This window comes from Pleurodeles waltl, chromosome 6 (assembly GCF_031143425.1).
Source record: "Pleurodeles waltl isolate 20211129_DDA chromosome 6, aPleWal1.hap1.20221129, whole genome shotgun sequence".
Lineage (NCBI taxonomy): Eukaryota > Metazoa > Chordata > Amphibia > Caudata > Salamandridae > Pleurodeles > Pleurodeles waltl.
The window spans coordinates 216,419,853-216,445,230 of NC_090445.1; the positions used below are offsets into that span (position 1 = coordinate 216,419,853).

At 45.5% G+C, this 25,378-nt stretch overlaps 1 protein-coding gene across 5 annotated transcripts in view; it reads right to left on the bottom strand.

Annotated features, from left to right (window-relative positions):
* Window positions 1-2,464: 2,464 nt before the first annotated feature.
* The window catches only part of GPATCH8 (G-patch domain containing 8), a 264,134-nt gene continuing 241,220 nt past the window's right edge, over window positions 2,465-25,378 (bottom strand). For all 5 annotated transcript variants that reach the window (XM_069237916.1, XM_069237917.1, XM_069237918.1 and 2 more), the window contains one exon: window positions 2,465-11,431. In XM_069237916.1, coding sequence (XP_069094017.1) covers window positions 6,235-11,431 — 5,197 coding nt within the window. In that variant the 3' untranslated portion in view covers window positions 2,465-6,234. The remainder of the gene's footprint in view (window positions 11,432-25,378) is intronic.

Consider the following 25,378-nt stretch of genomic DNA (forward strand, 5'->3'; position numbering starts at 1 on the left):
GATTACCCGCCAGGTAAACTCAGTCGCCTCCTCCTGCTGGCACACACTCCGCAAACTTCAGAAAACCTTCAGATGGATCCCGGCAGACTGCCGCAGGACAGTCATCCACGCCCTAGTCACAAGCAAGCTCGACTATGGTAATGCCCTCTATGCCAGCACCTTGACGAGAAACATCAAGAAGCTACAACTCATCCAGAACGCTGTTGCCAGACTCATCCTGAACCTCACACGCTGAGAACGTATCTCCCAACACCGGAGGACCCTCTAGTGGATCACTTTCAAGACACTCACCCACACGTAAAAGGCCATACAAAACGCAGGGCCAGCCTACCTAAACCAACACGTCTCCTTCCACACCCCGCCAGCTCCCTCCACTCCACCCAGCTGTCCATGGCCACCATCCCTCGCATTTGGAAAACCACCGCCAGAAGACGATCCTTCACCTACATCGTAACAAAAAGCTGGAACAACCTCCCCCTACACCTCAGACATCACTCACCATCATCAGGAAGAACCTTAAGACATGGTTCTTTGGATGAGATGTGCCCCCACTGCCCCCTGTTCCCCCCCTCACCCAGCGCTTTGAGACCCTGTGAGGATCTGTGCTTTACAAAAATGGTTTGATTTGATTGAGGTGTTTTACAATAAAACATCTGGTGCTGAGTTGGGGACATGATGAACGGTCTGTACTGCTAATAATTTGTGACTTATCACATACAACTTTGGATCCACCAGAAATCAAAAAGGCAATAAAGATCCAACTCTTTCTATACAGGTGAAGGATGTCCCAACCAGCAGAAAATTTCATTCAAGATCACAGAATGGTTTTGTCTCAACTGGGGCTCGACAGTGAAGTGCAGCTTGGTTTCTGTGGCAGTGAGACTGGTCTTGTTTTACGTGTGTTCTTGTTGAAGAAGGACCTCGTCTGGCTGTATGAGCTGGTCTATTAACATTATGAACAGGGTCAAAACTAATTTGCATTTAGCTGGGTCCAGACTAAGATGGCATGGTGGGAAAAAGAGCAATGGGTTGGAATGCTACCTGAAGCCATTGCCAGTGGTCAGGTTTTTCAAACATTTCTCCCATCAACATGTGTGTGCTTGCCAAATATATAGTTCTTGCAGGTTCTTTTCTCCTATCTAGTAAACCTCCTAAGATATTCTCTATTCCAAGATGTTGACCCTTGGAAAAGAATACATGTAAGTAGCAATGAGAAACTAAGTACTAGGTTCTATTAATGGAGAAAAAAAAAACTGTTGTGATCTTATTTAATTCTTCTTGTTTTTTTCCCCTTTTTGAATATTTTTCTTTTCTATAACAAATTTGTTTCTTTAACATTTCCCTGACTTTGTTCTGTACTTTTCTTATTTTTGGTTAACAGAAAACGTTATCATGATCACTTTTCCTCCTGTTTCCCAAGCTTGTAACCCCCAATGAGAAAACCTCTAACAAGGATACGGACTTCTGTTTTAGGTAATAAAAACAGTTAATGTCTAGTTGCGTGTGTCCATAATAGCCTTCTCTTCCGTGCTTTTGTCTGAGTTTCTCACACCCCACTATCCATTGTTTTTCCTCGTGCACTTACCAGGTCAACACCTCATTCAGTCGTGGAGCAGAATTAGGACGCTTCTGGTGCAAATAAGGACACCTCGCATCTTCCTCCTCAGGATGATCTCTCTCAAGTTACTCTCTCCTCTCTGCAACTTCCTTGCTTACACTCTTTGGTCTGAGTTGAGTGTTCTTCTAACCTCTATTTCCCCCACTGTTTACTCATAGGTTAGAGAGCCATCTGGGCACCATTATCCCTTCTAACGGGTCTTGTTGCATGGTTTGGCTCAGCATCTTCTAGCTAATGGCATCTGTGGTTGCAGACTCCGTTCGGGCTCCTTGTTTCATAGCACTGCATTCTCCCTGCCCAAACATTAATCATTCTTTTCTCTTACCCTTTTCTATACTTGAGCCCTTCTTTACGATCTTGGAAGTACTTCCTTACTCTGAATCTGTTGCTCAAGAAAGTGCTTCAAAGTGACAGCATCTTTTGGAAAAATAATTCCCACCCCATTTGAGGTGTGGACACGTCAGACCGCTGAGCTGGGAAGTAAAGAGAGACCAGGAGTAGTAGTTTCCTTTCATTAAAAAAAGATCATGCGCTACTATATTTTCCCACAATTAAGTAAAAAGCTAGCTGTTGAACACCTGCTTAGAAAGGTGATCACAGAGAACAGCTAGAGAAGCAGGTGATCACTTATGTGTTCAGATTTTCTAGAACATCCAGAATCCATGAAGACAGACTGGCAAGTGTGATTCTATGTAAGACCGCATATGAGTGGAATCAGCAATTAAAAAATTATTTAAAAAGTTACACATAAAAGCACCTCTAACCAGTGTTCATTCTGCTTGCTGTTTTGCTTTGATAGCTCTTTCCTTAATTCAAGACTGAGCCAGAGGGGACAAGACAAGCTAGTTATTTTCAGAAGTCATTTATTAGAAATTTGTATTTCCCAATTTACAGTGTGATATATGTATGTACATATATATATACACATATTTATCTTTATTTAGATATTTTACAAGTGACAGTTAAATACAACCACTTTGTTTGGAAATGGAAAGTGTCCTTCCAGTGCTTATTTGTAGCAGTTTGACGAAATAAAGAACCACTGTTCTGAAAAAACTGAGGAGCTCAGTATGCTTTGTAATGGAGTTGACATACATGTAAAAAATACTTACATTGTTCACATAAACTGGAAAAGTAGGATGCACTAAAAATATGACAAAGTCAATTTTGTCAAAAGGAAAGATTAACAAAGAGCCTTCTTTAATCCCCAAACCAAACTGATGGCCATCTCCAATTGGACAGGTAGACATGCTCTCAAACACACAACACAGCCTGTTAAATGAAGAAAATGTTGAAAAAAGGATGACAATCGTGTTCAGCCTATGGATCAGGTTCTTGTGATAATGGGTATCCATTCAATTACTGCAAGCTACAAAGGATAAGGAGTCTTTCACTAAAACACAATGGTTTTTTTAATGTACTGTGTCCGTCAAGGAAACCACAGATCTACAGTCCATACAATAAGAAAACCTATAGGTTCAAACAGACTTACTAAGACTGAATCAGCCATGTCAGGTATAATCAGCAATGATATGTAAATGTGACTCAAACAAAACCAGTCTGTGTGGATTTAACAATATTTTACAACAACTAGTAAGTAATGATTTAAATGGAAGAGAGTTCAGAATAGGCGGCACTAGTTGTAAATCTGTTGGTATTGCATGCTTTGCAAAGCACTTCCTGTTATGTTGTACCAGTATGGTATAGTATAGTATACCTCAATTTAAATGTTCTATCATTTTCGCAAGAATATGGTACTACAAGGGAGGGCCACATAAGCAAAGGACATTTAAATGTACTTTCTACACACCTTCCTAGAGAATACACATTATTTACCATATTATTCTAGAAGAACCATGAGCTAGAAGTTTATTCAAAGCATACAAAGGCTGTTTTCTTTTGATCATCTCTAGAAACTGAACCTTGTTTAGTCAAAGCATTTCTGGCCTGATTAGCACTGAAACTATGAAAACCTATTTTAAAATGATCCTGTCAAAGTAAGTTTTTAATGGAAATGGAAAAAGTTAAACAACTAACAGAGGGCCCACACTGGTGAAAATGAGAAAATACTTTTGCTGCATTTTCTACAAAGCTAGACTGGTGAAAAAGAGCTCTCTGGCAGATGGAAAAAATTTTTGTTTCCTCTCAGTTGTATAAAATGTAGGAATTGTGTCTTTCCTCGTTACTATGACTCCAGTGCAGCAAATGTAACTACGTAAACAAAGGGTTTTGCTGTTTTTGAACTGCTGTCGTTCCTTTTCTCAAAGGAGTCACGGATGATGGAGTATAAATGTATACTCCAAACTCTAAAGAGACCCCTTAATTCTGATGCATGCCATCAGGGGAACTCAATATGTACATTACTGTAGAGAAAATAGGCAACAATAATATAATACAATACAATTTGCGAACTGTCCAAAATGAAACAGATACTTCCAGTATGTGTTGTCTCGTACACCAATTCCAAATAATTAAATGGATATGATATGGCTATAACTTTCAAAGGAGAAATGACAACTGGTCCTAGGAGAGGAAGAATCAGCTTAAAAAGAAGACTATTGAGGTTAAAAGGGTTACAGAGAACACAAAAGTGTGCAGGAGTAACCAGCATGCCAAAAATACCTGAAATTCTGAAGTGCTGATGACATAAGGCACTTTTTGTAGATAGTGAGGGGGACTGAAGCCACTGGTTCTTTCAGGTGAGATAACCCTGATGTAATATTTCATTATCAAGGAACAGAAACTAAGAAATGTGTTTGATGACCAAACATTAAATCAAAAACTGTTCTCAAAACCTAATAAAATTATGGTGACGATGTGAGGATTAGAGCTAATATACAATCACAAAATCCATGCTGGTGACAAATGGCAAACATCTCCATGTGCACTTTTCCCTCTAAATCCCTTGGAAGCTAGGCTAAAGAAGGAATCTCTCCATTAAATCACAATTGTGGTTGCTGTCCATTTACAGAATCTCAGTCTCTTTCCCGTCACTCTCCATATAAAAAAATAAAAAATAAAATAATTGGCTGTATAACCCCTTCCCATGACATTTCTTACAATGTCTGCATGAAGGCTTGTACTCCCAATGGAGCATTTCGACTGCCAGAATAACACAACAGAATGTAAACCAACTGTATGAACTCCAAATTTCCTCACTTCTGCAAAACCACAAAATGGGCACCTTCATACACATGCAATGAGCCAGTTGCTTTTCCTCAAGTGATGAATAAAAAAAATGCTGAGGAAGTCAAGTCATGGGACATGTCTACAATGGAAGTGAGCTTCCAGATTTTGGAACACCAAATTCCTCCATTCACACATTCTTCTTAATCCAAGTGGAGTGTAGGTAAATTCAACTGAAGATTAACTTAATATATATTTATATGTATTTTACATTTATGGTACATAAAACGTGAAAAATACGAGCTTCATAAATATACATGCTTTGACGATCAGTTAGCCTTTCTTGTTATTTCATTTTAGGACACCTGAAGCTAGGACGTCTTACCTACATTAATTGTGTCTTTCTGATTCAACCACAGCAAAAGATATTTACAAAAGCAGTAGGAAACAAGTACCACCAACTCCAAGAACTGGCTGTAAAAATATTGCAGGATAGTACAGACAAATTGCAGCCCATTACTCCCCATCCTATTACCCTATTTTCACGCTTTATTTAGCTACAAGAAAAGCAGCTGATCGATAATGTCATAGCTTTCAGTGCAAATCTTTACATTAATTAAAAAAGTCCTAAAATACAGGAAATATCAGACGGTGGGGGGGTTGGGGAACAAAGCCTCTCAATCAACCTACAAGCCTGGACGTATTTTTTCATCACCCAGAAACAGGAAAGCAGTCTGCTTTTTTAATTACTAGTCTGCGGACTGTCATCCGTTTTTTGTTCACTCTGCTCCTGTTGCCTCTAGGCATCCTTTATTCCACAGTCCCAAAACTAGCCTTGCTAGACAGTCTAATGAGAGCTGAAGCCGTAAAGATGTGGTTTTTTGTGTGTGTTTTTTGCCTGTCTGCTGCACTAGCTCTGAAACTACAGTGAGTTCAGTTTTGGTTTCAACATCTTATACTTTAATCAAGGTGCTGTGAAGCTGGTCTCCATGGCGCTCCACAAGTTTCTGGTGGATTCAGGGACGCACATTTTCCAGGCCACAGTAACTGTGAAATTTTGCAACATTATTTTTCAGGGGTTTCCCCATCACTGGTTAAATTAGGCTATGACGCAGTTCCATAGAGTCCCCTTGTCTCAGCATAAAACAATGAACTGAGCAAGAAGTATTTGCATGGAGTCCAGGGCAGCCTTTCTAATGGGAACGAGTGGTTTGAGCTGGATCCACAGGCAAAACAGATGGACGAAAAGGGAAAAACCCTGACTAATGCTTGGGGCCATTAGATGGTATGTTAACAGAGCATGGTTACAATACACAAGTTCAGTTTCAAACCACAACTAGGAAAATCTCCCCACTGTTGCATTTCGTACTTTTCATGCAGTGGCCCCCTGAGCCAAGCCACCAAAACCTGGCTGTTCAAACGGCCACACATTCCAGACGATCCTCATTCTGGTGATGTTGTCTATTAGCCTTCTCTGGGTCTACGTATTCTCATGTACCATGACTAGGAGGGTGCTGCAAGTCTTGACCAGAGAAAATTGGGTGCAGCAGAGGGTGAAGGTGCAATGCTGTGGCAGCTGCTGAGGCAGGACGAGGGGCAAGTAAGGTTGGGTAAAGTCCATGAGGCAGGTGGTGAAGGGTTAGGTGACCTGGGTGGAGAGCAGAGGCTGGAATGATATGAATAGGATGACCAGCAAGAAAAGTAGCTGGGTGTGCAGGAATCAGCGAATGGGTAAGATGAGAGAGCGAGATGGGTGTTAGATGGTGCTGGGGAATATGGTGCACCTGGGTTAAAGCTTGGTGCTGGTGTGGGTGCATGCCTACAGCTGCAGCTGCAGCAGCAGCGGCATGATGTTGCAAGATGGCATGCTGGACTGTAGTGATTGATGTGGCAGCACCCGGTCCTGGTTGCTGTATGTGAATCTGCTGCATGGTTGGAGGGACTTGGCTGAGGGCTGATGCAGGAAACGCCTTCACTTGCTTAGCCAAAAGCTGCTGCTGAATGTGCTGCTGGGCTGCCTGTTGCAATTTGCTGTACTTTTCCATCTCTTCTGGCGTAAACGTAATAGGCTGGCTCTCCAGTGGTGCCAGAGAAAAATCATCTTCTCCCTCTTGGTCTCCGTCAATGCTCAAGCCCTCACTCTGGGGTCTGTATGCCGAAAAATGCTCTGGATCAGGACCTAAAGGCATCAAACTGTTGTCCATAGGGAAAGCTGGGTTACCATTGCCTACAGATTCCATAGCTACCCGGTCCTCACACATACTGGTCCCATAGCCATGAGGTAAAAGCTGCTCTGAAGAACTGTAGTATTCTTGATGCTCTGGTACTCCAGGGGGAACTACTGGAGGATGCAGCACTTCAGGAGCTTTTTCTAACTCATGAACAGGTGTTGCATCATTTACATCAGGCTTCACAGGAATATCCTCTTTAACAGGCAGTGCTGGTAGCAAGATATCTGCACAGGCTTGTCCGTCATCTGCCAGGTCCTCAGTTTTCTCCATTCCAGCCTCATCTTTCTTAACAGTGCATGGCTTACGGTTTGTGGGCAACTTTCCAATTAAAGGCATCCCTGGCTTGTTACCCAAAGACGGTGGCAGCTTAGGGCCAAAGTAACCCTGAGGGGGATCCTTTAGCTTTGCCCCACCTTTACTCGGTCCTGCTGCAGTCTCTCCAATTGGAACCGATTTCCTGTCCATCCTTCGTGACTGAATATTTTCTAGCAGCTGTTTTGCAGTTAAAGAGCTCTTTCCATCGGAAGACTCCCTCTCAGAACTTTTTCTCAGATTTGAACTGTGGGAAAGGGTACTGCTGAAGCCCTTAGAGTCCCTTCCTCTACTATCTCCTCTTTTTGAATGCCCATCAGTTCTACCGGACCTGCTGTAACGGGGAGACTGTGAACGGTAGATTTTTGAACGGTTGAAATCTCTTCGGCTAGCTCTCCTTTCATCAGGGCTCTCATGACCACGGGAACCCTTTCTGGAGACAGAGCGTTGGGATGGGCTTCTGGTGCTGCGACTTCGGTCTCTGCTGTAGCTACGGCTGCGTTTCCAGCTGCGGCCTGTATCGCTGCGGCTCCTCCTCTTGCTGTGGCTCCTGCTGCGGCTGCTGCTCCGTGTTCTACCTCTGCTTCTTGTTCTTGATCGACCCCTGGTCTCACTTCGGCTACGGCTTCTGCTCCGGGATCGGCTATGACTGTAGTCAGAGGAAGAGTATTTGTGCCTTTTAGATGTCCGCTTTGAGCTATTGTAGTCCGAGTCGTCGTCCGAGCCACGGGAGCGCTTTGATCGCCGTCTGGACCGGTTGCTATACTCACTGTAATCACTGTCATCTGAGTAACTTCGTCTGCCACTGTAACGACTGTTGTACGAAGACCTGTCAGAGCTCGAAGAATAGGACCTTCGCGAAGAGCGCCGCTGAGCGGACCTCGATCGGCTTTTAGAGTGTCCGCTTGCAGAGTCGTCATAATCACTGTAGTGAGAGACAGATTTTTGGCTGGAGTGCTTCTGGTGAGAACTCCGGTCACTCTCATCACCACTACTGTGGCGGCTCCTGCGTCTGGACCCGCTCGCTCGCTTGCTTGAAGATTGCCCGTGTGTGGCAGAACATGAAGATGAGAGTTGTCTCTCAGTTTTGGGTTTCTTGGTGGGAGGCTCTTGGCATACATTCAGGACAGCAGTCTCATTTTTGCTGACAATGATCCCTTCTGAAACAGAGAGAGGCTTTAGCTGGGTCACGTTGTTTGGACTGGTCTTTGCCGTTGACAGTTGGCTTACAGCATCACAACCTTCGTTTTTCAAAACAAGCTCTGCATCTACAGGGATGGTGGTCTTGGTCTTCTTACGTTTATGCTTCTTGCGTTTCTTTTGTTTTTCTTCACCAGTCTCCACTTCTGCCTTGTGCTTGCGTTTACGTTTGCCAGACTTTTTATGCTTCTTTCTTTTTTTGTGTTTGTGAGATTTTCCAGATTTCTCTTTTTTAATGATGCTATTCTCGTCAGGTTCACAAAGCACCGCAACACTGGTCTCTGCTTTATTCTGTGCCCCACATGTATGTACTGGAGTCTTGACTATGCTCTTAACATCAAGGCCAGCAGACAGATATTCAGCGTCTTTGCCTTTGTTCATATCCTTTTGTTCTACAAGCCGGGAGGTCTCCTTTGTAGGAGTTTGAGTATCTTTTGCTTTTTCCATACTTTTTTTATCAGCCTTGTTTCGTGAGAGTTTAAAATCAAAATACAAGGGATTACAACTGTAGGAAACAGCTGGCTGTGTCTGAGTAAATACCAAGAGTTCTGACGGCCACTGCAGCATGGTGGTGTCATCTTTACCCAGAACTGGGAAAAACGGCCCACTGGGCTGTCTAGGGCCCTCCAGAACTTCAGCTCTACCTTCAATAGGCTTAGAACCTTCATCTGGAGTATTTGATTCCAAGCTTTTGTTTTCCACAATTCGTTCATTTGAGGCAGTGAGGGTGGTGCCTTTCTTTTCCTCCTGCTTAATCTCCTTAGCAGGGAGTAATCCCGCTGGTTGCTTTGGATGAGTTACAATGCTCTCAGCACTCCCTAGATTATCAGCTTTGTTACTGCTTGCAGTGCCTATTTTGGGGTTAACAGACAGAACCTTTTTCCTTTCACTGACATTGTCTTTGGCGATAGGATTGCTTTTGCTTGCCTCACCACCCTTAATGGCTGTGCCTACCTTGATGGCTCCGCTCCCCTTAATCGATTCACCACTCTTACTCACTCCACCTGCCTTAAATTCTCCGCTCTTGTTGGCTTCACCATCCTTGTTAGTTGCACCCACTATGACAGTCTCGCCACCCTTGGTATGGCCACCCACCTTGATGGATTCACCATTTTTACTAGGAGCACCCACCTTAATGGCCTCACCACACTTAACGGGACCACCCACCTTGATGGCTTCAGCCCCTTTGTTAGATATGCCAACCTTAAGGACATCGCCACACTTATTAGGTGTAACCACCTTTAAAACTTCACTGCTCTTGATGTGCCCAGCCATCTTCAAAGACTCTGCACCCTTGCTTGATGCTCCCACCTTAATGCCCTCGCTGCCCTTTGTGGCCCCACTAATCCTGGTCTCACTGCCCTTAACAGTTCCACCCATTTTGACAGGCTCACTGCCTTTAATGGGGTTTACAGTTTTGATGGCATCACCACCCTTGACGGGCACACCACCCTTGTTGCCGTCACTGCACTTCATTGCACCAACTGACTTCATGGTTGCAACCACCTTAATGGTCTCACTGCTCTTATTGACACTGCCCACACTGGCTGCTTCACCACCCTTGCTGACTCTGCCACCCTGTGTAAACTCAGACTTTACTGCTTCTGCCCCTTTAATTATACCCACAGTCTTCAAGGCCTCGATGCCCTTTGTGGCACTACCAACCTTGACAGACTCTATGCTCTTTATGCCATCAACTCCCTTGGGAGTCCCGCTGACCTTGACAGCATCTGTAATTTTGATAGTTTCATTGTTCTTGACCGTGCTTACAACTTTAATAGAAGTTGTCACTTTGACTGCTTCACTGCTTTTGCCCCCATCACCAACTTTGACTATGTCTCTGCTTTTGACAGGCTCATTGTTTTTGCTGCAGTCTTTAGACGTGTTGCCTTTGACATCTCTGCCCCTGCTGACTGTACTGCTGTCACTGCCTTTGTCACTGTCAACATTTTTGATAGCATCCCGGCCCTTGTTGCCACATGTGATTGCATTGCCATCGCTACCTTTGTTACTCTCACTGCCTTTGCTACAGTCACTGGCTTTGATGGTGCTACGGACTTTGCTGCCACTGTTGCTTTTCATGTTGTCACTGCCTTTACTAGCATCCTTCCCTTTGCTGCCATTGTTGCCCCCAACAGGGGCAGTACCTTTACCACTGTCCGTAACTTTCACTGAATCTTTGCCTTTGCAGCAGTCGGTTGCTTCAGGACCTTTCCCATTGCTGCCGTCTTTGGCAGGATCCTTGCACTTGCTTGTCTCTAATCCTTTGCCAGTAGCATTATTCTCTGCCTCCATCTGGTCAGTTGATCTCATGAAGAGTAAAAACTGAAAAGGGGGTTTCACTTTACAGTGCGCCGGGGGCATGTAGTGGTAATACTCTGACTCTGCATGAAGTGCCTGCTCATCTCGCTTCATTTTCTTAAGCTTGGATAAGGTACTAGCCAGTGAGGCTCCCGAATCAACCTCTTGCGTTTCTTCCTCCTCATGTTTCTCTTCAGGGATGTTAGCAGGTTCTACATCCCCTGTTCTCACCAATATTCCCTGCTCGAATGTTGCTTTATCAACCAGCAGGCCCTCTTCAGTTAGGCTTGTGTCTTCAACTTGGTCTTTAAAAACAGAAGATGGAGACTCAAGTTTTACAGGCACCTTCTTGGCAAATGAGAAACAGACTCCAAGCTTCTGCTGTGGGGTCACCACATTGGTCTTCATGGTGAAGCTAACTGATGGTGTTGCCGGAGTAGAGACAGCTGCTAAAGAAACTGGGCTACTTGTGAGCACAGCATTTGGAAGGGGCACTGACTCCAAAGTGGTCTCAGTGGCAGACTGAGGAGGACTCATTTGGATAAAACTGCAATTCACAATCGCATCATCCCTTTCATCTTCGCAGCTTTCTTCATCGACCGCGACAGTTGCGGGTCGGAATCTTGGGCCACTTCCGGGAGCACTACAAGCAAGCCAGAAAAAGTGAAAAAATTAGCTTAGAAATAAAAACTGACATAAAAACAATTTAATATGCATCAGGACAGCAAGTTACCTTTAAGCAGGCTTGACATGGTCCCTGAGCTCATTCCCTTCCACATGCCTACCTCCCAACATAGAATTAGAAAGTAACAGGTTACTTAATAGCTTTTCAACTCAAAGCTCTTCTAGATTCACATGCTTTGCACCATTCCACTATCTAGCGGTTGGGCCTGAAGCATAGCTAATAGACTTCCTTTTAGGTTGGGCAGCTTTTCCGACGTGCTGGTATCTATGTGGGCTTTTAACCACGCCCATCACTTTCACTCGTTCGAGGGCTTGCCTTTCAAAAATCCTTTATCATTGGTAAATGTTTTACGTTTGTCCCTGTTTGGGGCGGTTTTGTTTTTGCCTTGGGGACCAACCCTGTTACATGGATAATTGCACATTTGCCGATATGGTTGACTGCAAGCAAACTTCTTGTTTTGTATGTCTCCTTCATGCTCACGTCGGCCGTGGCACTTTGAATTGGACTACGTATGTAAACTGTTTGACTTTTAAATTTTCCTTCTGTGTGTCTTCTTCGCGGTCACGCATATGGCAACCGTGATGCTTTGAATTGGCTTGCTTATGTCAACTGTTTTACTTTTTATTCTTCCATGTATGTGGCAAGAAAAGTCCAGTTAGAAATTTACAGCCCCAATAGCTCTAACTCGAGCAAACGTGAGACCCATTGCATTCCAAATGCTTGTTAACTTTGGGCATCAACTAAGTCAAACCCATTAAGGCTCACTAATACATCAACCATAAGCCAGCAATGCCAACATGACAACCATTTCAATTATTTTTCATGACACCAAGTTCCCTTCTTCATTAGGGACGTGGAAGAGTTGCATGTAAATCTAATAGAGCTGCAAGCTACAAAACCTGTCATATATTAGTAACTTCTTTCTTTTACAGCATTACATTTAATCTAGATGCACATGTTGTGCATGGGCTATGTAGCAATACACTACTGTGGCGAATAAGTAGTGATGAATAAATGTTTTAATGCAGTTTAACCTACCAATGCAACATTATTAGATTGTACAGATGCAATAAAAATATATGCTCATGAACAAAATTGAACATGCACAGGCATAGACATGGTCCCATAAACACCAATGTTGCACCCCTTTTCTAGCAGGATGTGGCCTTGGTTTAGCCTTCCGTGTTTTCTTCGGTAGTTTATAACACAACAACCAAATTGTATGAACAATCTATCCAACTATTGTATCCTTACTTGTAGGTAACCCAAGAAATTGTGAAGCATGTAGCACACAACTATTTAGCTTTAGTTTGCTGTATGCAACACATAACAGCTGTACCTACATCTAAAGAGAACAGACTTTTCCAGCTGATTACATTGGATTTTGAAAGAAAGATGGTATCTGGATTATATAATTTGAAAAGGCGATACACGCTTTGGAACAAACGGAGAATGTGTTCTTATAACTACTGTATCCTTGTGAGTTACTCCTTTACTGGATAAAGCTCATAATGGACTACATCTCGCTGGACTTACTAGCTAATAAGAAAACAGTGTGCAACATAATTTCCTTTCATTTTTTAGACTTCTGTGTTGCTTCAAACGGTGCTTTCATGAGAACTGTTTAATTCAGACCCAGCGTTGGTTCTGGTATAGAATTTAGTGGTTAACGTCTTTTTCCATCTTAAGAACTTTTTGATTACTGTAGGAAGTTGGCTCTGTGCACACAATTTCTTACTTTGAAATAGTATATACAGAGTCCAAGGGTTCCCCTTTAGAGGTAAGATAGTGGCAAAAGTAGATAATTCTAATGCTCTATTTTGTGGTAGTGTGGTCGAGCAGTAGGCTTATCAGAGGGTAGTGTTAAGCATTTGTTGTAAACACACAGGCAATCAATGAGAAACACACACTCAAAGACTTACTCCAGGCCAATAGGTTTTTATATTGGAAAATATATTTTCTTAGTTTATTTTAAGAACCATAGGTTCAAGATTTACAGTTAATACTTTAAATGTAATGTACTTCACTTAGATACTTTAGGAACTTTGAATGAAAACATCATGTACAGTCTTTGTAAAAATGGCAATAAGCTATTTTCAAAGTGGGCACTTGTAGGAGGCTGGCCTGGCTTGTAGTGGGCACCAGAGGTACTTACACCTTGTGCCAGGTCCAGTTATCCCTTATTAGTGTAGAAGAGGTGCTTCTAGCAGCTTAGACTGATAGAAGGTAGCTATGGCAAAGCAGCTTAGGCTGAACTAGGAGACATGCAAAGCTCTTACTATACCACTTATATCATATGCACAATATCATTAAGAAAACACAATACACAGAGTTACTAAAAATAAAGGTACTTTATTTTTATGACAATATGCCAAAAGTATCTCAGTGAGTATCCTCAGTAAGATGATAAGTTATATACACAAGTTATATGTATACAAACCAAAGTTAGGTAAGTAATAGCAAGAAAAGTAATGCAAACAGTGTAGAATTACAATAGATTGCAATAGGAGCACATAGGTATAGGGGCAACAAATCATATACTCCAAAAGTGGAATGCAAACCACGAATGGACCCTAGACCTATGTGAGCTTGTAGAGGGTCGCTCGGACTGTAAGAAAACAGTGAGGGTTAGAAAAATACCCCACCCCAAGACACTGAAAAGTAGGAGTAAAGTGCACCTACTACCCCCAGAAAGCACAGAAGTCGTGATAGGGGGATTGTGCAAGAAGAATAAACACCAGCAGTGAACTGACAACGGATTTCCAGACCGGAGTACCTGTAAGACAAGGGGACCAAGTCCAATAGTCGTGGGGGGGGGGGGGGGGCAGGAGCCCAGGAAACCCCAGCTGAAGGTGCAAGGAAGCTGCCACCGGTTGGAAGAAGCTTGGAGTTCTGCAAGAAAGAAGAGGACTAGGGACTTCTCCTTTGGAAGACTGATGTCCCACGTCGCAATGAAGCTTGCAGAGGTGTTCTCACGCAGAAAGACCGCAAACGAGCCTTGCTAGCTGCAAGGGTCGCGGTAGAGGTTTTTGGGTGCTGCTGAGGACCAGGATGTCGCCTTTGGAGGAGACAGAGGGGGTGCTCAGCAACTCAGAGAGCCCTCACAGAAGCAGGCAGCACCTGCAGAAGTACCCCAACAGGCACTTAGAAGAAAAGTGAACCGAGTCCACGCAGAGTCACAAAAGGGAGTCCCACGACGCCGGAGGACTACTCAGAAGCTCGTGCACTGCTGGACAGAGTGCTGGGGACCCTGGCTTGGCTGTGCACGAAGGAAATCCTGGAAAGAGTGCACAGGAGTCGGAGCAGCTGCAAATCACGCGGTACACAGCTTTGCAGTCCAGCGTGGGGAGGCAAGGACTTACCTCCACCAAACTTGGACTGAAGAGTCACTGGACTGTGGGAGTCACTTGGACAGAGTTGCTGTGTTCCAGGGACCACGCTCGTCATGATGAGAGGGGACCCAGAGGACCAGTGTTGCAGTCTTTTGGTGCCTGCGTTAGTAGGGGGAAGATTCCGTCGACCCACGGGAGATTTCTTCGGAGCTTCTGGTGCAGGGTGAAGGCAGGCTACCCCCAGAGCATGCACCACCTGGAAACAGTCGAGAAAGCCGGCAGGGTTAGGCGCTACTATGTTGCTGGTAGTCGTCTTGCTACTTTGTTGCGGTTTTGCAGGCGTCCTGGAGCAGTCAGCGGTCGATCCTTTGGTAGAAGGTGAAGAGGGAGATGCAGAGGAACTCTGGTGAGCTCTTGCATTCGTTTTCTGAAGAATTCCCCAAAGCAGAGACCCTAAATAGCCGGAAAAGGAGGTTTGGCTACCAAGGAAGGAGGATTGGCTACCAAGAGAGGTAAGAGCCTATCAGAAGGAGCCTCTGACGTCACCTGCTGTTTCCAAGATGGCAGAGGTCTGGGACACACTGGAGGAGCTCTGGGCACCTCCCCCTGGGAGGTACTGGTCAGGGGAGTGGTCACTCCCCTTTCCTTTGTTCAGTTTCGTGCCAGAGCAGGGCTGGGGTATCCCTGAACCGGTGTAAACTGGCTTATGCAGAGATGGGCACCATCTGTGCCTATCAAAGCATTTCCAGAGGCTGGGGGAGGCTACTCCTCCCCAGCCCTTCACACCTATTTCCAAAGGGAGAGGGTGTAACACCCTCTCTCAGAGGAAACCCTTTGTTCTACCTTCCTGGGCCAGGGCTGCCTGGACCCCAGGAGGGCAGAAACCTGTCTGAGGGGTTGGCAGCAGCTGCAGTGGAGACCCTGGAAAGGCAGTTTGGCAGTACTCTGGTTCTGTGCTAGAGACTCGGGGGATCATGGAATTGTCCCCCCCAATACCAAAATGGTATTGGGGTGACAATTCCATGATCTTAGACATGTTACATGGCCATGTTCGGAGTTACCATTGTGACGCTATACATAGGTAGTGACCTATGTATAGTGCACGCGTGTAATGGTGTACCCACACTCGAAAAAGTCCGGGAATTTGCCCTGAACGGTGTGGGGGCACCTTGGCTAGTGCCAGGGTGCCCACACACTAAGTAACTTTGCACCCAACCTTCACCAGGTGAAGGTTAGACATATAGGTGACTTATAAGTTACTTATGTGTAGTGGTAAATGGCTGTGAAATAACGTGGACGTTATTTCACGCAGGCTGCAGTGGCAGGCCTGTGTAAGAATTGTCAGAGCTCCCTATGGGTGGCAAAAGAAATGCTGCAGCCCATAGGGATCTCCTGGAACCCCAATACTCTGGGTACCTCCGTACCATATACAAGGGAATTATATGGGTGTACCAGTATGCCAATGTGAATTGGTAAATTTAGTCACTAGCCTGTTAGTGGCAAATTTGGAAAGCAGAGAGAGCATAACCATTGAGGTTCTGGTTAGCAGAGCCTCAGTGAGACAGTTAGGCATCACAGAGGGAACACATACAGGGCACATACGTATGAGCACTGGGGCCCTGCCTGGCAGGGTCCCAGTAACAGACTACAACAACATATACAGTGAAATATGGGGGTAACATGCCAGGCAAGATGGTACTTTCCTACACAACTTAGTGCAAAAATCAACAGTTCCTAGGGGAGGTAAGTAAAGGTTAGATTAGGAGGTAAGTAAAACACTTACAAGTCTCAGTCCTGGGGCATAGGCAGCCCACCGTTGGCGGTTCAAGGCAACCCCAAAGTTACCACACCAGCAGCTCAGGGCCGGTCAGGTGCAGAGGTCAAAGAGGTGCCCAAAACACAGAGACGTGTATGGAGAACAGGGGTGCTCCGGTTCCAGTCTGCCAGCAGGTAAGTCCTCAGGGGGGGGTGGGGGAAACCAGGGGGGGTTTCTAGAGCACTGAAGGTGGGGGGGCGCACTAGTAGGCACACAAAACACACCCTCAGTGGCACAGGGGCTGCCCGGTGCTGTGTGCAAAGCAGGCGTCTGGTTTTGTATAGGTTTCAATGGAGGGACCTGGGGGTCACTAGCGGTGCAGGCAGGCACGGGGGGTTCACGGGACAGCCACCACCTGTGCCAGGCAGAGGGTCGCCTGGGGGTCACTCCTGCATCGAAGTTCGGTTCCTTCAGGTCCTGGGGGCTGTGGGTGCAGCGTTGATTTCAGGCGTCGAGTCCCTTGTTACAGGGAGTCACGGTTAGGGGGGGAGCCTCTGGATTCTCTCTGCAGGAGTCGCTGTGGGGGCTCAGGGGGGGTAGTCTCTGGTTACTCACGGGTCGCAGTCGCCGGGGAGTCCTCCCGGAGTTTTCTGCAGGTCGAGCCGGGGGCGTCTGGTGCAGAGTGTAGAGTCTCACGCTTCCGGCAGGAAACGTGAAGTCCTTGGAAGTTGCTTCTTTGTTGCAAAGTAGCAGCTGGTTTTGAACAGGGCCGCTGTTCACAGGAGTTTCTTGGTCCTGTAGTCCAGGGCAGTCCCGAGGCTTCAGAGGTCGCTGGTCCCTGTCGGATGCATCGTGGGAGCAGGTTTTCAAAGTTGGAGACAGGCCGGTAGGGCTGGGGCCAAAGCAGTTGTCTACCTCCGTCTCTGCAGGCTTGTAGGTCAGCAGTCCTTCTTTCTTCAGGTTGCAGGAATCTAGTTTCCAAGGTTCTGGGGAGCCGCTAAATACTGAATTTAGGGGTGTGTTTAGGTCTGGGAGGGCAGTAGCCAATGGCTACTGTCCTTGAGGATAGCTACACCCTCCTTGTGCCCCCTCCCTGAGGGGCGGGGTGGGGGCACATCCCTATTCCTATTGGGGAATCCTCCAAAATCAAGATGGAGGATTTTTAAAAGCAGGGGTCACCACAGCTCAGGGCACCTTAGGGGCTGTCCTGACCGGTGGGTGACTCCTTGTTTTTCTCATTATCTCCGCTGGACTTGCCGCCAAAAGTGAGGGCTGTGTCCAGGGGGCGGGCATCTCCACTAGCTGGAGTGCCCTGGGGCATTGTAACACGAAGCCTGAGCCTTTGAGGCTCACTGCTAGGTGTTACAGTTCCTGCAGGGGGGAGTTGTGAAGCACCTCCACCCAGAGCAGGCTTGGTTTCTGGCCTCAGTGCACAAAGGCTCTCACCCCAGGGGGGTCAGAAACTTGTGTCTCAGCAGCAGGCTGGCACAGACCAGTCAGTCCTGCACTGAAGGATTGGGTAAAATACAGGGGGCTTCTCTAAGATGCCCTCTGTGTGCATTTGTTTTTAAAATAAATCCAACACTGGCATCAGTGTGGGTTCATTACATTGAGAAGTTTGATACCAAACTTCCCAGTATTCAGTGTAGCCATTATGGAGCTGTGGAGTTAATTTTTGACAAACTCCCAGACCATATACTTAATATGGCCACACTGTGCTTACAATCTATAAGAATAGACTTAGACACTGTAGAGGCATATTGCTCATGCAGCTATGCCCTCACCTGTGGAACAGTGCACCCTGCCTTAGGGCTGTAAGGCCTGCTAGAGGGGTGACTTACCTATGCCACAGGCAGTATTTTGTGTGCATGGCACCCTGAGGGGGATGCCATGTCGACTTTGCCTTTTTCTCCCCACTAACACACAATCTGCAATGGCAGTGTGCATGTGTTAGGTGAGGGGTCCCTAAGGGTGGCACAACACATGCTGCAGCCCTTAGAGACCTTCCCTGGTCACAGGGCCCTTGGTACCACTGGTACCTTTTACAAGGGACTTATCTGTGTGACAGGGGTGTGCCAATTGTGGAAACAATGGTACATTTTAGGTGAGAGAACACTGGTGCTGGGGCCTGGCTAGCAGGGACCCAGCACACTTCTCAGTCAAGTCAGCATCAGTATCAGGCAAAAAGTGGGGGGTAACTGCAATAGGGAGCCATTTTCCTACAATTACTAGTACGGAGAACCCATATCTGATTCATCCCTGTGTTATTTGCTGCATTTGCGGACAAACTAACCAGAATCCAACAAGTACATGAGACAGCATAAAAGTATTTACTTGCATTATACAGGTTTCATTTTTTTTAAATTAGGAAAGTATGAAAAATTTAAAAATGGTTATCAGTTCATAAGTTAATCAGCAAGCTGCTCTTTAAGCAAATATACACCAGACAATGAAACATCTTGTTTGTCACACATCCAAAAGAGTAAGACTAAATTGAAAGTCAATACACAGTTAAACATATTGTGCCCCTCAAATGTCAGTATCTGAAAAATCCTATTAGACATCCCTAATTCTTTGGATAACTCATCAAATGATCTCATTATTCCATTCCTATAACACTGGTCTAGAGTGTGAAGACGCAAGTGCTTCCGGAAGCTTGCCATCTTTAAAAAAAAAAATAGCAGATTAGGATTGTGCCAGAGTGAAGCTTAAAACTTGACAAGTAGTTCTGAAAAACTGCCAGATCTTATGACAGACCTGCAAAATCCTAAATACTGTATGTTTAAAATATGCTGTATCCAGCAGACCCTTTATGGGTAAACAAACAGTTCAAATAACTGATCAAGTAAATCAGTGACAACAGTGGCAAGGTATTACAAGTATTCAATTAATCAGCGATAAGAATAGGTATAAAAGAGATATTTATTCTTCTTAGCAAAAACTGCTATGAACGTCTCGACCCAAGATGCAAATACAGAATCGGCAAGGGCTTGAGAACTGAAAAATTCAAACAGAGTGATTACTACATTAGGAAAAAACTTCCTGAAATTTCAAACGGGATTAAGTCAGACCCAGCAGCCTTGCCGGCTGCAAGCTGAGACAAAGCATTCTCCATTTCCACCTTAGTAACTGCAGTGTCCAGAATTTCAACAAATGGGTCTCCTGTAAAAGAATAGCCCCGGGACCATGGGGCCAGAGGAGGTCATCTGCCGTAACTGGGGTGACCACTGGTGGACACAGCTCCTCTTCCCACTCCGCCCCCCCCACCTCAAAATGATCTCAGAGCCCCCACTTGATTCAGAGTATCCCCTCTGGAGGGCCTCCCACTTGATGCAACTGGGCTCCCCTCCTGGACATATAGGAGCCATTTTGAAACAAAGATCAGCACTTGGAACTGTAGTTTTTTGGGGCACCCCAATAATGGATACACTTGCGCCTCGAGCACACCTCCGCATCATCAAGATGCTCCAGGCACTCTGTGTGGGCACTGACCTCAGTTTGAAGTTTATGTAACTGGGCCGCATTGTCTCTAACCACTGGTGGGATCTGGGCCAGTATCTTCTATGCGGCAGACACTTTCTCTGCCAGTTTCTTGTGATTGACGCAAAGTAGTCTTCGGTCCAACACCACTGCTTTGATCCTGTGTTCTAGGGCCGCCTTGGTGGACTTGACGGCTGCCAGGATGGGTTCAGTGTGTAGCTCCAGCTGCCTCGCTTGTCTAAGCTGTGGCCTTGTGATCAAACTGCTGCCCCATTTTAGTTTGTTTAGCCTGCAGCCTAACTCCAGTAGGCACTGTGCCCGTCCGGGGGTGCACCCTCTGATTCGTCCAGCATGCCCTGGCTGCCTTTACTGCAGCGCCATTCCCAAACAAGATGAGGGAGGCACACCACATACCAATGGGATGGGATGCAGCTCCAGCCATCTACCCCAAGAAAATGTGCGCTCACTCCAGGCTGTACTGTGCGAGGCCCGCTGGGGTGGCCACACAAATCTCCGGCAGAGGCCTTGGTCCGTTTCACCTAGGCTACCCTTTGCAAAGGTTGACTGGTCAACTTTTTGCTGCTTACGGCTATATTTGGGTGTTAAACGGGTACTAATGTGTTGTAACAAATGCTCAGACCATGTTAACAAGGGTAAAAAGGTCCAGAATAATGTGCAGCATTATACTGCATAATTCGATTTTTTTTGCCGCATAATTTGTCCCGACCCAGTCACATAATTTTGGTGGCCCGGTCTATGAGGTATGCTATGTACCTAACTACTGTAGTATCTTGTATCATTTTGTGGAACAGTTCCCTTTCTCTGCCCCATAGGACACATATCCCCCATTTTGTTGTGCAGCATTTTCTTGTAATTGGTCTTTGAGCTTCCATTAGGATGTCCATGTATAGCTTTGGGAGGTGTACATGTCTTAAGACAGGTCGTTACTGAGACTGCTTGTTTACAGGGGGTGGACAATGCCTCCCTGCACAGAGCGCAGATTATCTGATACTAGAATTATTTCCTTGTTCCATTTCCACTGGGTCTGAGAAGCATGTCTGCATTGCCTACTATGGGGCAATGCAGTCTGTGTTACTGTCTGTTTGCAGTTTATCACTAAAGATATGAGAAGAATTAGCAGAAAGACATATCTAAATCTCCTTGACTAGTTTATCAAATGGCATTCCTTTGGGAGCGGTGGCATGGGTGCCTGGAAGTGAAGTCTTGGCATTGTGCATTTTCTGGGGTGGTGAACAGGTTAGCCTCTGGAGTACCCCACTGTTCAAACACCTTCTGAAGTACCCGTTGGCTTGGATCCCATCCATACGATATGGATGCTTGTCTGGTTAATCTGCTTCTACATTTTCTACCTCAGGCAGATGCACTGCTATTAAGATTATTCTTTTTGGATTGGCCCATCTCCAAATCTCTAGGGCTGGCTTTGACAGCACGTGAACAGGGCCCTCCTAAGTTGAGGTAGAATACTGTGGTTGTATGGTCTGTTTGGACCTGCACTGTCTTGCCCCAAACTACCACCTGGAAAGCCTTTAGATCCAGGAAGGCCATCTTGAGCTCCAGAACATTTAAGTGCTGGATCATTTCTTCTGCTTTCCCCAGTCTTCTGATGTTGAGTTCCCACATGTGACCTTCCCAGCCCGTGTGGGATGTATCCATGACGTTGGTCACAGTTGAAGTTGGCTGCATGAAAAATCTGCCCACTTATTTTGTCAATGTTCCACCATGAGATGCAGTTTTGTACTTTTTGCGTTACAACAAACAGATCTCCCCAACACTCCTTTGCCTGTGACCATTGATTTTGGATCCATTCCTGAAATTCTCAGATATGCAGTCTTGCTTAGAGAATCTGTGGGATGCAGGAGGCCATCATTTTGCCACAGTTCTCAGTGTCAGACTGACCTTTGCAGTAGTGGCAAGCCTGTTCTTTGATCACTCAAATCCTCTTGGGTTGGGGATAGCTCAAGTCTTCAGTGCTGATTCTTGCCCCTAGAAAGATCTTTTCTCTGTGCAGCTGTGTTGATGACGTTTCTATGTTTATAGTGACCATTTGTGAAGGCTGTCTATCAGTCTTGACGATTCTTTTGAACTGAGAGAATGAGTTTGTCTTCACTAGCTAGTCGTCTAGGTAAGAGTATTCATGTATCCTCTTTCATAATAAGTATACTGGTACTACTTCTAGGACTTTTGTAAATACTGGGTGCTAACTTGATCCCAAAGGGACGCACCCTGAATTGCTAGTGGTTTTGGTTTAAGAGGAATCCAGAAGACCTTTTATGTTGTGTGGTTCATTGGGATGTCTGAGCAAGCGTCCCTTGGGTCTTTAGTTTCCATATATTTTTGTCCTGCAGCCACTGAATGACCATCTGGAATGCTGTCATTTAGATTTTTCGTCTTGATTAGTTTATTTAGGAAGCAGAGGTCCAGAATGGTCTCAAAGACGTTATCTGGTTTTAGCAGTAGGAATTATGCTGAGTAGTTCCCCGACTGATCTCTGCTGGGGGCACACACTATTGGCTGTTTTTTTTTTTTTTTTTTTTAAAGAGTTCCTGCACTTCCTGTTGGAGGCATCACATATCCTTAGTGTGTGATCTTTTTGATTCCCCGTGGTGACTTTACAATTTCTACGGCATAACCATGTTGGATGATGTTGAGAATCCATTTGTCTGACATGACCCTCCCTCCACTCCTGTAGGAAGGCCCCATTCTGCTACCCACTCATGTTGTGATGTGTGGTGATTGGTGTGCAGTGTCACTTGTTTAAGGAGCCTCCTCCTTTGGAGGGCTTGCCTATCCATAGTCCCTCTAGCTCAAAAGGCCTGGAGCAGGGTTGCTTGGAACTGCAACAACTGTGTTGTTGCCAGCTGTTGGAAATGGGGTCTCTAGTTGGCAGAAGTATTCATCTTTGCCCCAATAGGGACCACAATCCTAGTCAGGGTAAGTCACAAACAATCCAAATTATCCAGTGCCCACCTTCTGGTAGCTTGGCACTGAGCAGTCAGGCTTAACTTAGAAGGCAATGTGTAAAGTATTTTTGAGCAATAAATCATACAGTAACAGTGAAAACACCACAAAAATACACCACACAGGTTTAGAAAAATATAAGAATTAACTGGTTAAATTAAGGTCAAAACGATAAAGATTCAATAAGCACAAGTTGAAATATCACTTTTGCAAGATTAAAAAGACACTTAAATCTTAGAAATTAAAAGTTGTTTCTTGTTTGCACAAATTACCTAGCTTGCATCAAAAATAACACGCAGGGAGACCGCAGAGGAGGAGATGCGTGGAAAAATAGATTGTGCATCGGAATTTCCGGCACGGCACAGACTATGCGTTTTCTACCCACGCTGCAAGGGGCTTTGCGTCTATTTCCAGTGCACTGTTTTGGTTCCTGCCTGCAATGCGGGGATCTTTTGGACGCCCAGAGACGATGTGGTGAAAATCCTGGGCGTGTGGGAAAATGTCACAGGTGTTGAATCAATCCGGTAGGCGATGCGTCAAATTTTCTGTCGCACAGCAGGCACTTCATTGATTCTCCACTTGGGAAGTGGGCTACATCATTCCGGTTCAGCTGTCCGCCGATGCGGTAAGGTTGTGCGTCTAATTTCCGGTCGCAAGACAGGCGCAGCGCCGAATCTTCACTCGGGAAGTCGGCTGTGTTATTCCGATTCGGCTGTGCGCCGATCGTGTCCAGTTGTGCATCAAATTTCCGGTTGCAAGGCAGGCGCTGCGTTGAATCTTCGAGAAGTCAGGCTGCGTCGTTCTTGCTCAGCTGTGCGGCGATTTTCTCATCACAAGGCAGGCTGTGCGTCGTTTCCAGCAGTCTGTGCATCGATATTCGGTGCACAAGGAGTTTCTTCAAGAGATGAAGTCTTTTTGTCCCTGAGACTTCAGAAAACATGAGCCCAGCTCAATCCAAGCCCTTGGAGTGCACTTCTCAGCAAAGTCAGAGGGCAGCAAGGCAACAGGACAGCAGTTCTTCTCAGCAAAGCAGTCCAGATGAGTCCTTTGGGCAGCCAGGCAGTTACCATTGACAGGTTGCAGGTGCAGGTCCAGAAGTGTCTGATTTGGTGGGGTCAGGGACGCAGTTTATATACCCAAAAATGCCTTTGAAGTGAGAGAGACTTCAAAGAGTGGTTTTGAAGTGCACAAGGTCCCCTTTCAGTACAGGTTTGTCTGCCAGGGTCCCAAGAAGGGGGTTAGGCAGTCCATTGTGTGAGGAGAGGCCACTAGCCTTTGAAATGTAAGTGTCAGGCCCTACACCCTTCCAGCCCAGGAAGACCAATTCAATATGCAGATATGCAAGTGTGACTGAGTATCCTGTGTTTGTAGTTGTCTGGATGAAATGCACACAGGAGCTGTCAACCAGCCCAGCCGTTGATTGGAGACTGGCTATGACGCACAGATGTGCAGCGAAATGCTCACTTTTTAAAAGTGGCATTTCTAAACTGGTAATATAAAATCCAACCTCACCAATAAGCAGGATTTTCTATTACCATTCTGGCCATACTAAATATGACCTGGTTACCCCATTTTTACCAGACTCTACCACTCAAACAGTATACGAGGATAGCCCTAATGCTATCCTATGAAAGGAGCAGACCTCACAGTAGTGGAAAACAAATTTAGGAGTTTTCCACTACGAGGACATAAAACACACATGTACATGTCCTTCCTTTTACCTACATAGCACTCTGCCCTATGGGTTACCTAGGGCCTACCTTAGGGGTGAGATATGTAGGAAAAGGGGAGTTTAAGGCTTGGCAAGTACTTTTAAATGCCAAGTCGAAGTGGCAGTGAAATTCCACACACAGGTCCTGCAATGGCAGGCCTGAGACATGGTTACAGAGCTACTTAGGTGAGTAGCACAATCAGTGCTGCAGGCCCACTAGTAGCATTCAATTTACAGGCCCTGGGCACATGTAGTGCACTTTACTAGGGACTTACAAGTAAATCAAATGTGCCAATTGGGAATTAACCGATGTTACCATGTTTAAGGGAGAGAGCATATGCACTTTAGCACTGGTTAGCAGTGGTAAAGTGCGCAACGTCCTAAAACCAGCAAAATCAGTGTCAGAACAGTGGAGGGAGGCAGGCAAAAAGTTGGGGGATGACCACCCTAAGGCTGTCAGGTCTAACACCAACTTTTGCCCTGTATCTTGATAGGGTGCTTGTGGCAGTGAGCCCTGGAATCTTCCCCTTCCAGATGGTCTCCTCATGGAGGTTGGTCCTCTGTTGGTTTTCTCGAGACAGCAGTGCCCCCATGGCTTTAGCTGCATTGTTGCCCTTTTTTTTTACTTTTTTTAAACTGCTACAGTA